The 12,296-nt window shown below is 46.6% G+C and overlaps 1 protein-coding gene across 1 annotated transcript in view; it reads right to left on the reverse strand.

Annotated features, from left to right (window-relative positions):
• CLSTN2 (calsyntenin 2) overlaps nucleotides 1-12,296 on the reverse strand; it is a 594,536-nt gene that overhangs the window by 126,579 nt on the left and 455,661 nt on the right. The window contains exons 3-5 of the mRNA XM_037139401.2: nucleotides 7,851-8,046; nucleotides 6,943-7,151; nucleotides 339-488 (exon numbers count right to left, since the gene is read on the reverse strand). Of these exons, the coding sequence (XP_036995296.2) occupies nucleotides 339-488; nucleotides 6,943-7,151; nucleotides 7,851-8,046 (555 nt within the window). The remainder of the gene's footprint in view (nucleotides 1-338; nucleotides 489-6,942; nucleotides 7,152-7,850; nucleotides 8,047-12,296) is intronic.

A 12,296-nucleotide genomic window follows, 5' to 3' on the forward strand; every position in this document is an offset into this window, starting at 1 on the left:
ACGATAAAGTGAGTAAGCTTGCCAGCCATTTCTGCTGAGCACCCTGGATAATTACTATTGACCCCAAGATGTCATGAGATTTGAGAAGAAGCACACTGAAGAAACTAGGCACATGACATCAGACAAGTTACCTCAGACATCTCACCTGTAACATGGGGATAATATATCCCCTAGGAGTTGTGAGAATAAACGAGCTATTATGTTTCTTGCAGCAGTGTGCCTGCACTTAACAAAATCCCTCTAACTACATGGTGTGATGATTTGAGGACAGGTCTAGCAGCTTCTGTTCTAGAGGTCAAGCTGCCTGTACTCCACAGGACTGACGAAAGCAGGCCCACCTTGCCAGCCAGGCTTGCAAACTGGCTTCACGTCCACCTGCACCAGGGTGTCCTGCGCAGCAGGCTTCTGTCCGCAGTCGGAGGCGGTCACCAGAATCTCGTACTGGTGTTGCTTGTCATAGCTCAGCTTCTCGGTGTTCCTGATGTTGCCTGAGGACACAGAGACGTTCAAAATTGCTTGGGATCACGTTAAGCACAGTGCAGTTCTTCAAAATCCCTTCTCCACTCCTCCAACCTTCATCAGAATCAAATGGCCCTCTTCCCACGCCCTTTGTAAAAACAAGGGCAAATGGGGGCATGGCTTCCGCGGGCTGCCTGTGTGCACCCCGGGAACAGATTCCCAGGACTGGCTGGCTGAAGCGGCCTCAGCTGTGTGACGGGGCTGCTGTGAATACCCAGCACCTTCGGAATCCAACCGTGTCTGCGAGTGATGGGCTGGGAGACCCTCCCTCACGGTGCCCCCTGGGGCCGCGTCCCCTGCTGTAAGTAAGGCGCAGCGCTCCTCTGCCACCAGGTCTCTGGGAAAAGGATAGGATTCAGAATTGTCCTGATACATATTTTTTAACATCTGGGCTCACTGCCAGGAACGTTCACTGCCTCTTTTCACATTATTTTGCTACCAAATAGGAAGTAAAATCAATAAGAGAACGTGTGACCTCCCTTCCCAAGTTACACAGAATAACAGATTCCTTGCCCTGGTGGCAGACATTTTTCTTCTCCAAGAAAGAGAAGACAGTTTTCATAGCCATTGTGTGTTTTTATCCTTATGTGTTTGACATTATGATTCAGAAATAAATACTTGATAATTAACAAGCAAAACTTTGAGTATTTTTGCTAAAATACAATTTTAGCTCCAAGAAACTAATATAGGGTCAATGTTCATTTAATCATTTTTAGTTTTTTAAAAAAATATATTTTATTTATTTATTTTTTAGAGAGAGGAAAGGAGGGAGAAAGAGAGGGAGAGAAACATCAATGTGTGGTTGCCTCTTGTGCACTCCCACCAGGGACCTGGCCTGCAACCCAGGCATGTGCCATGATTGGGAATCAAACTGGTCACCCTTTGGTTCACTGGCTGGTGCTCAATCCACTGAACAACACCAGCCAGGACAATTTTTAGTTTTTGATTCCAAGAGATTAATTTCTTCATTTGTTGAGAGTAACTTCATTCTTGCATTTTTTTTCTGATGGTGGAACTGACAGCCAGTTAGAACCCAAATGTTATCATCATCCTTTACCAGAAGTGAAATTAAGTAAATGAAAATTGAAAAAAAAACACCCCAAACCCAACAAGCAAATGAACGAATGTGGAAAGGCTGACTCAGGCTTATTTTTAGATTTCATCCAAACTAAAGGAAAGCTATCTAATGAGCTTTCTAACTGATGTAGCTTGTTCATGTGAATTGAGACAAGGACTAAGGCAAGAAAGTCTGGGAAATTAGGACAGTTGTATAACGCTTTAGAGATTGAAGAAGTCGATCCACCCATCGCCCAGTATGAAACAGCACTCAGCACTAGGCCATGAGCAGATGCTACAAACTCGAGTGTGAGGAGGAGGAGGCAGTGCAGGCGAGTGGCGGTGGGGAGGGGAGAGGGAGTCGCTTGAGACGCTGGACCAGAAATGAGAGTCATTTATTCTGTACCTGCTCTGCACTGTTTCTAAAAATGCAACTGCAGCCACGGGTTTGAAGTAAAATTTACTTTAACAAAGCCGGTCCAAACTCTCTGAATAAAAATGGATTTGAAATATTTTTGGCTTTGTGACTGGTGTTCAGAATCCCTTTTATTTTTCCCCAAATATTTGTTTTCAGTCTAGCTTGGGGCCCACACAGGTCTGGCATGGCTTGGTATCGGGTTGGTAGCACTCTCTGTGGGTTGGGTTAACAAACCAGTTTGCAGTTGCAGTTACCACAGGGGAGGAATTCCGTCAGGTGGTGGCACCGTAATATAACCGCAAGAAGGAGATTTCAGCCGCATCAAATTGAATTTTCAACAAAAAGTTCTAACTTCCTCTTTCTTTAAAGTTAAATGGCTCTCAAAAGATATGTCTCTTCCAAGAGGCAGGCTTAGGGTTTACAAGCCGTGTGACGTTAAACAGACCAAGCACTATTGATTGTGCTGGAAAAATAAACACACAAGCTGGCAATCTTTGCCTCAATTTGTTGCAGCTCCTCGTCCGTAACTGTCTTAATGAAACTGTCTGAGAAACGAATTCACTTTCTCTGCCACCGCCAACTTCATGTATGTGGGGATGAGACTCACGGCACAGCATTTGCAGCATTAGGTTGAAAAGAGAGCACAGTGTTGTGACCTGTCATTGTGTGGGGGAGTAATATTTGGATTAGACACCCAGTGAAAAAATTTTGATAGCTCAGAGGAAGCCATACACTTTGCTTCTGTTACAATTCTATTTTTCCTCCCTACATTTAAATGATTTCTCCTGCCAGTGCCTTCTTAGGGGAACACAGTCTACAGTTAACTCAGGTAAATAGCTGCCCCTGGGCCTATTCCCTTGTCCGAGTGAGCTGGGTAGCTAACTCTCGAAGAACAATCAGTACCTACCTTATGTGTTGGTGAGAGTGATTTTTTGAAACTCAGATGGGGAGGGGCATGCAATAAGGCAAACACAGAGACCTGCACAGGCCTGCTGATGGAATTGAAATTGGAACAATCCTTCTGGAAAGCTCTACAGGCCAGTCACTTTGCAATTATTCATACCTTTTGGGCATGCAATTCCACATCTAAAAATTGATTCCAGAAAAATGATAGAAGTTTCAGGTATTTATTGTGAAAAACTGCAAATACAGGTGAAAATATGCCCATATCAGCATTATTTATTACACTGAAAAACAGTGAAGAAACTGCATGTCTGGTAGTAAAAGAAGAGCTACATATAAGAGTCTGTGCATGAGACAGAATGTTGTTCAGGGCTAAAAGTGGTAATTATGAAGCATTATTAGGGATGGAAATATATTTAATCAAATGTTAAGTAAAAATGGGAATATTTTGGAACGTTTTAAGAAACATGTGGCCATATTTTTGTTTAGAAAGTCTTAGAAAATCTACTGGTAAAATGCCAATAGTAGTTATCTTCCTAAAAACTTATTTTATTAGTGGTTATCTTTGGTGGGATTCCTTCTTCATGCTTTCCTGTGCTTCCTGAATTTCCCTGTGTTTGTTTTCCAGGTGTTAGTTTTCTAGTCAGGTTGTAAAGAAGTGTTTTCATTTCCTTTAAGAATAAGCTGACTCTAAGACACTTCACTCAGAGGCACTAGAGCACCATTACTCACCAGGCAGCCTGGCTGAGACCAAACGGCCCCTCAAGAAATAGAACAGTCTGTCCAGTGGCGAGTGGGTGTCACTGAGACCGCTGCTGCTCCCTCTGTGGTCACTCTCAAATGTGGGTGACAGCTTGGCTCGTGCCCATACACTGGTGGGTGCCCTGTTTGCAGTGTGTCCACCCCCTTACACAAGCAAGATTTTTAATTCCCATTTTACTGATGAGGATCTGAGGCAAGGTTCACGAAAGTTGTCAAAGATCTCTCCGTCTCTCACACACAGTGGTGGATGTAGGATTAGGACACCACTTTGTGTTTTTGATCTTAAACACCATCACCGTGCATTTCTGTCAAACATCACTAAGGATAATGATATCACCGGTGGAAAGGCCTTGGGGCCAACACTCAGGGACCTGGGCTCCAGTTCCAGCTCTGCCAGCTGTGGGCCAGGAGCTGTTAGGCAAGCCCTTTATGCTCTAGGGTTCGGTTTTTCCATCTGTTTCATGGAAATGAACACCTCGGCCCCACCCATCTCCACGAGACCAGCCAAGTGCCAGAAGATGCGGGCCTGGCAGCCATCTGAAATCAATCCACAATTTCCCAAGATGGGGTGGTGTCACCAGCTCGGAGTTACCTGCTCATAATTTTAGCTTAGAAATCCATGGGGAGTGAGGGAATACCCTGCACGCCCCACTCACCCAGGTGAATATCTAATACTCATGGCACCACGAATCGAGCACTCCCTGCGGGCAGCACACCCAGCAGGCGCTACCCCCGGGCCCTGCCTCTCCCTGGGGCCTCGCACCCCCACAGTGAGGCCGGGGCTATCACTGCCACGATTTTACGGTGGACGCAGGCTGAGAACCTCTGTTGGAAAAGGTCGAGTCTTCAGTGAAGACAGGTCCTTCTGACTCTGTGCTGTCTTCTACCATCTCACCACCCTGCTCCTTCCATGTTCCCCCACCAGCAAAAGGCCTACTAGTCTGGAGGGGCCAGGAGCCATCTATCTGAAACCATGAGAGGCCTCAGTGAGTGGGCCCCACACTCAGCAGGACTTTTTCTGATGTGCATGCAGAGAACTTCTTCAAGGAGCCTATAAGGTCACCGGAAGAGTGATGGATAAGGGCCAGTTGGGAAGCTCATTAGAACAGGAGCCATTTCGGTGTCTGCCCCTAGGCCCTGCCTTCATTACTTGGAGAACTACTTTGGTAAACCTCACTACTGGGGCCCACACTCCCTGGGAATGCCCACTCTCCTCTTAATCTTATACTGTAAACCAATGTTGGAGGCAGAGGCCTGGCGAAGAACCATTACTCACTTTTAATGAGACAGCTAGGGAAATAAATTGGCATATGTTAGTGAAATGGCTCATCAAGGTGAGTAATTATCTTCATGACTGGGGCAGTTTACCCTCTAATGAAAGAATTTGCATCTCCTCTCTGATTGGCCTGTGGCTCTCCAGACTAAGGCAGGAAGTCAAGGGGAGCTTGGCCACTCATCACAGAGACCTCCTCCAGTCCTACTCATCGTCAGGGATGTTTCCTTCCCCAAATTCCAAAGTTTTTGTGGACACAGACTGAACAGCTGATCACAGGGGAACAGACAAATCCAAAAGAGTTGTTTTATATTTTATGAAATGGTGTGTTGTGTATTGTTGTGTGATGTGTATCTGGGTGTCAGGGATGGGCCTGTCTACAGGAGAAGCTATGAGAGAGCTCTCCTACTTGAAATTGCCTATTTCTTAGTCCTGAACCAAACATTGACTGAAGTTTAGTATTTCCTCCCTTACTTTCTTAGGCACTGATCTTGTGTCCTACACAATTAGTGACATCCAAGTATGTAACTGTCATTTCCAGGTGTTTTAGCATTTTATAAGGAAATAGCCTTAGTACTACTTTGTTCGTGTTAGGAATACTGATTTCCTCTCATAAGACACATCAGAAACTACTGGGGGTCAAGGGTGAAGGTTCCTCCTTGGGTTCCATCCCCTCTGGAATCTGCTGCAGTTCTCAGGATGCAGAAGACAAAGTCACCGGGAAGGTTTCTCTCTGGTCTCAACATCAAGAAGCATCAGAAGCACTGAAGACTTGTAAGCAGGTGACCCCTGGTATTTCCCTTGAGGTGCTGGCTACAAGGAGGCTCAGAGCTCATTTATTGCCCAACCCTGGTTTGTGGCATGCTTTGCATACCAACCTCACCCTGATGACACCTGACTTTGTATCTCTTATTTTGATCTTTCCCCACTAACTGGTAAGCTCCATGTAGGCAGGCCCATGTCTGATTTTGGGCTCTACTCTATCTCCATTCCCAGTTTCTAGCTCTGTGCTTGGCATTCAGTAAACACAGGAGTGGGTGAAACTAGGGTCACAGTTGTAATACCAATAAATAAGACAGTAGTCAATAAGTAATAATACAAGAATAAACTATGTTTTGTATACTCCTAACTGTAAACCTATTTGTGCTCACCCTGGTATTCACAGAGTAGATGAACTCCAGGTTTGAAACTCTTGAGTCTTTGTGCAGAACTTAAATCCTATTTGAAACAAAGTGGGATAATATACACACACCTGTACACTCATGCTAACAATTAAATAACATACTTGGCAAATAATTATCATTTGATTGATATCAGGTTATTGAAAATAACAGTTAAAGTAGGTCAAATCGATTGGGTCTCTGGCTGTCACATTTATACTGCAATGAGCTTTTAATTAATGATGGTGAAATATTCAAATGGCTTTATGAGGACCATTTTTAGTTCATGTGGGATTGGGGCATCGTGGGAGAGTTCTTTCATCCTTCATCCTCACGAGAGTAAAAATTCTCAAAAGACATTGGCAAGAGCTTTAAAGATTCCTAAATGGATCTATAGCTTAGGTGTTTCAGAAATCTCCACTTTCTCTTTCAGGATCTCTTTGTTTAGGAACAGGACTCAGATTATTGTGGTGTGGGAAGGTTACACCTGATCATGTAGGAAAAGGACTCAGACATGGCTGAGTTGACGGCATGACTCACGTCTGGATGACAACTGAAAAATTCTACCAGAAAACCCACCTGTGTACAGCATCCAGGTCGGTGGCATTGTGAGTTCTATAGACTGTAATCACTGAGTAGGTGTCTTAGGGGACATGTTTCATAACTGGCTGGGCTGCTGGTGATGTCAGGCCATCCCCTCTAGTGTAGGACTGAGCTCTGGGTTCCAGAGCCTAGAGCAGGGATGCCAAGGGAGCATCATTGGCTGAGTACATTCAGACCCCCGCTTGGCCTTCATAACGGGGGGTGGGGGGTTTCCCTGCCCCCCACAAGGGTCCTCTCAGGACACTCACCATTTCTGTCGATGGCAAAAGGCACATCAGTCGTGACAATTTCATAGTTGCAAATCTGGCTGTACTGCGGGGAGCAGTCCTCGTCGACAGCCTCCACCTGTAGGATGCTGTCGTAGATCTTGCCCTCTGTCACCACAGCCTTGTAGGCCGGCTCTTTGAAGGTGGGAGCAAACTCATTGACATCTTTCACCTGGATGTGGACCACAGCCCTGGAACCACACACGGAGAAAGAAGAGATGGTGGTAAAGAAAGAGTAGCATTGTCCTCACCTCCCGCGGGCACTGACTCAGGCCCCAACACCAAGAAAATGGGGAAACCACGAGCCACTCGGGGGGATGTCGGAGTGCTCTGTCCTCCCTCTTGTTGATCCCGCAATGAGTCCGCCCTGGGGGAACTCCTCATTCTTTGACCTTCCCTGTCACCCAGGTTTAGGCAACAATATTTCTCTTGATTGTCTCTCCTTTCCCTTACTCATTCCTTTATCTGTTTACTCACTCCTCCACTGGGGAAGAACTTGACCACTCTGTGTGAATCTCTGAGTCAAACTCCGTGAGGGAGGGAGTGACAGCCTGAAATGAAAAGTGCCAGGACCGAGAGAAGCATGTGGCATGGCAGCAACCCAGGGAAAGGTCCCGACTAGGTCTGCAGGGTTGGGCTGCCCCAGGGACCTGAGCTCAGCTCTGATGGTAGAGCAGGACTATCTCCCCAGGAAGCAGAGGGGCAGAGAATTTCAGGTGTAGAAAGCAGCTGGTGGCCAGGTCTGCAGTGGCCTGCAGAACTGGCCAGCAGTTGTGCAGCTGGAGCACCAAAGTGTGACCACTGGGGGCACGTATCTGAAGAGCAGTGTGTGACAGAGACGGGTGGGCGAGAGTGGGAGGGGGTACAGGCAGCTGCGTTAGGCGACTCACTTGTGCGACTTCTTCCAGGCGGTCTCCCGGGGCCCCGCGCCACAGTCGTAGGCCTGGATGATGAACGTGTACTCCTTCTGCAGCTCACAGTCGATGGGGCTCTTGGCACGGAGCCGGCCCTCTCCCGAGGTCTTGTTGAGCACCACAGCCTCGAAGGGCAGCTCCTGGCCATGGATCTTGAATGCACAGATCTCTCCTGCAGAAGGGGAAAGACGGTGAGGGGGGTCCTGAGAACTGCCAGACGGAAGACAGAGCAGGTTTGCAAAGCTAACACTGCAGGCCATTTCCCCCACACAGAGAACTGTCAAACCAGAAGAGGCCTCGAGACCCAGACCACCATGTCCATTTTGTGGGTGGTAAAGCCGAAGTGTTTCATGTATGGAAGTGTCACCCATTGAGTGTGTGTCTGGGAGAGAAAAAGGGGACAGTCACGTGCCGGGGAGCTGGCTGATGACCCTGGTTTCCTACTTTTCTGAGCAGGTTTCCTGCTTGTCCTCTGCCCAGTCCGAGATTAAAAATGGCCCACACTCAAAAGACAAATGACTGCAGAGGGAAGGACAAGGCCGAAGCCTCCTCAGCCTTTTGTCCTGTGGCCACGTCCTTGCTACTTGAAGGTGTGCTCTGTGGGCCAGCAACATGAACGTCCCCTGGCTGCTTGTTAGAATCCAGATGCCAGGTCCCACCCAGACCTCCTGGGTCAGAATCTTCATTTTAACAGGGTCCCCAGCCAATTTGTTTGCTTGCTAAACATGAGCTGCATTGTTCTTCTGTGTCCTTTGCTCCTGGTTTAAACAACCCACATTTCTGCAGACACATTGCCCCCACCCCTCCACGTCACTCCACCCACCTCGTTCCTATGGGGAGAGGAATGCCATTCTGAGTTGCAATTTTCTCTCAAAACAGTGGGAGTGAGTCTGTGTGAGTTCCGGAATCCCTGTGGAGCCTGAGAAGCTAGCTTTTTAAAGGGTTGAACATGTTGTGAAATTAATGCTTTTCTCTCTCTCAGCTGGGTTAATGTATACTATAACTACTTCCCCGGGCTAAAATGAAAGGCCATGAAGTTATCTTCATTGTCTCAATTGACGGATATTTGTTTCTTGAGCCCTGACTACAAGTCAGTCCTGTACTGCCTGCCTTGGGAAGTGCTGAAAATTTGAAACATGTTCTCTTCCTATATTGAGGGAGCTTGCAGACTTGCTGGGGAAACAATGTCTAGATGTCCAGAAAGGCCATTCAGGTTGCAAAGGGACGTGTGAGTGTCACGTGGCATGGCCAGCAAGGAGTTCAGCTCTAGGGTACTGCTGAGCAAATGCAGGCTTAGAGCCAGAGGTCTGGATTCACAATCCAGGCTTGCCACTTATTGCTGATGTGGTCAAATGATATTGATTCTCTGGGTCTCGATTATGTAAATTCCAGGAGGTAGTGTTGGGAAGAAGGCACGCACCCTGAGACACCCCAGCCCTGGTGTGACACTGCCTCAGCTGCACTGCTGGGACCAGTGTGAGGCACCAGGTGTACACAGTGTTAGGGGGCCCTCACTCTCAGGGTGACCAGGCACCTCCCCAGCTGTTCCACAGTGATGCTGTGGGAGGGGTAACATGCCTGCTCTGTGCCAGGTACCCAGCTTTGTGCCTCTACCCAGGTGACCTCACTCAATCTTCACACCAAACCTGCAAGGCAGATGTTTTGTACCATTTGCACAAGTTAAAAAAATGAAAAGGGTCAGAGAGGTTATTACGTGGTCAAGGTCACAGGGCTGAAGTTGGTGTAAAGCCCAGATATGGCTGACTTCCAAGTCTATGCCCTTTCTACTCCACTGTACCTTCTCCAAGCAGTCCCATCACCTTCAAGGCGCCACTGTGGGAACTGCTTCCTGTCACATTCTATATTCCCATTCAAGCCTTGCTCAGGGGGAAGTCCCCCAGTTTACACATAGGACGCATGCCCTGATCTCTTACTAACAAGGTTTTCTGAGATGATCAATCAATAACAAACTTACCTTTAGGCTTTTGATTTTTATTATTTCATTGATCTTCAATTTCATTATGAACACTCCATTTTCCCTATATCTCCTCCTGGCCATTTCTTAAGTGTGGTTGCAGAATAATGGATAAGATAGACCGGGTGTGGGCCAGGTCCTAATAAGAAGGCAGGTTCCCGTTATACCAGCTGTTGCTCAGGGTCGACCAGCATCTCTGACAAAGCTACTCTGTAGCCCTCAGGGCGGAGGGCAGGTTTCTTCTCATCCTCAAGTTATTTCTGCTCTGAATTATCTGAGGTTAAATGGATGAACTTCTAAAGTGCCTGCCTTGTGATTCTATCCAGAGATCAATGCCAATATAGGGATATTACTACCGACTATGTCCAGACTGGCGCTGGGACATTCTCTGAAGCGCCAGCCACTGCCTTGATTACAAGACCAATCAGACCATTTCTCTTTGAAGAGTCCAGTTAACTCAAAAATAAAAGAGAGTAATTTTCTGCTGCAAATATTTGATTACAATTAAAGTAGTTCTCAAGTCTCAGGAATCCTTCACAAGAGCACATTAGAGGAAGGACGAAGAGGAGTGGGGAGAGGAGACAGAGGGGAGGGTGAGGTGGAGCGAACCTCAGGGCCGTGTATTTTCCTCTCACTGAATTCAGCCCAATTCAATTCAATAGACCCTGTATTTTCGGAGGGCTGATGAAGTGCCAGGCACTATGCTGGGCCTGGATGTGCAAAGAAAATGACTTGGACACCTTAAAACATAAGGGTACCTTATCCTAAAGCACTCATCGCTTAGTAGAAGAGACAAACCAATTTATAGATTTAATACAACTTCTATCAAGATTCCAGTGACATATTTCACAAAACCCTGTACAATGCTCACTTAGTTTTCACCACCTCAGACTGAGTCAGGTTTTAGCTTCCTTGAAACAAAACCTGGAAGACATGTCACCCTCATTTATCCCGCCTCTTCATCTGACATTTACATTCTTGTTGCAGAGACTTCCATTCATTTATTCATCCATTCGTTCACCTCATAAACATCAACTAGGGACAATGTGTCTAGAACTGACGAACCAGTGCTGAAGAAACCAGACCAGTCCTGGCCTACCAGCTGCTGGCAGTCTAGTAGTGGAGGGAAACAAGCAGTCGGAGGATCCCATACCTAAAAGCCGAATGGCGGCTGTGACAGGTGATGGAGAGTTCTGACCTGGTCAGGCAGGCAGAGCTAACGGAGGGATGTGATGGCTGAGCTGAGACCCCAGGAAGAGAAAGGAACACATCCAGGTCGTGAGGAAGGAAAGGGAGGGTCAGGCAGTGGGGACAGCATGTCATAGGGCCCTTCGGCAGGAAGAAACATATCAGGCTAAGGGACCTCAGGGCCAGTGTGGCAGGAGTAGAGGCGATGGGGCAGGGCTGGCTTCATGGCTATGTGACCTAAGGACCATGCAGGGCCCATCTTCAAATAAGTAATTTTATCTTTGAACTTGTGTTTTATAAATGAAGCCTGATGGATAATGGAGCATGTTGTGAGCAGAGAGATGGGTACAACATGCACCTTCATGGTCCTTGCTGCCCCATTCACATACGCAGGCTGCCCCATGAGCACAGAACTCGGCTGGGCCCAGGATGCATGGGAGTTCAGCGGGACTCAGTGAAAACAAGGTAAGCACGTGGCACTGAGGACTGAGTGAGCGGAGAGCTGGTGGCCCCGAGAGGCCATCTGTTTTAACCAAAATTGTTTTGACCACAGAAAGAAGGCAGGGGCATTTGGAAAAACAGATCAACCAAAGAGCTGTGATGTGTCTTTAATTATTCCTGTCACTTCTCTGTAGTGGCCAACAACTTATGCTGCAAATGATGACAGACAGGAAAGGAAAAGATAAGGCAACCCTATAGTTCCTTTTCTTTTTGGACTGTCTTCTCGATCTGTAAGCCAAAGGTAGGGAGTTCTAGTTGAATATGTACATATCAAGAAGTGAAATAAAAATAGTTGAGTTTGGTTTATGTGGCATTTACACTGCTCTGGTAAAGGATTTAATACATAAGCCACAAGAGCTACAAAATGCAAATTCTGTAATTTTCAGAGATTCTGCACAGCTGTTAACTGCTCTTATATTTACATTTTAAATGGGCATTACACAGAATAGATATAAATGGTAAAATTCATGCTAATAAATTAAAGTTTTAGTTTTTCTTTCTCGGAATGACATCAAATAGCAAATTGACAGCACTACAAGTCAAGAGATGGACTGTGGAAGAAAGAAAGACCCCATTTCCATGCCTCTGATTCTGTTTTGCTCACTTGTTTGTTTTGTTGGTTGGGTTCCACTTATAGGTGAGAGGGCAGGGAAAAATAATGGGGGGGGGGTGATGTGGACAGCTGTAATTGAACAATAAAAAATTTAATAAAAAATAAAGAAAGGCCCCAGGATGGAGTCCTGAGAAGAAAGGACATT

Source organism: Artibeus jamaicensis, unplaced genomic scaffold, assembly GCF_021234435.1.
Source record: "Artibeus jamaicensis isolate MK-2021 breed Jamaican fruit bat unplaced genomic scaffold, CSHL_Jam_final contig_519, whole genome shotgun sequence".
In the NCBI taxonomy this organism is placed as follows: Eukaryota; Metazoa; Chordata; class Mammalia; order Chiroptera; family Phyllostomidae; genus Artibeus; species Artibeus jamaicensis.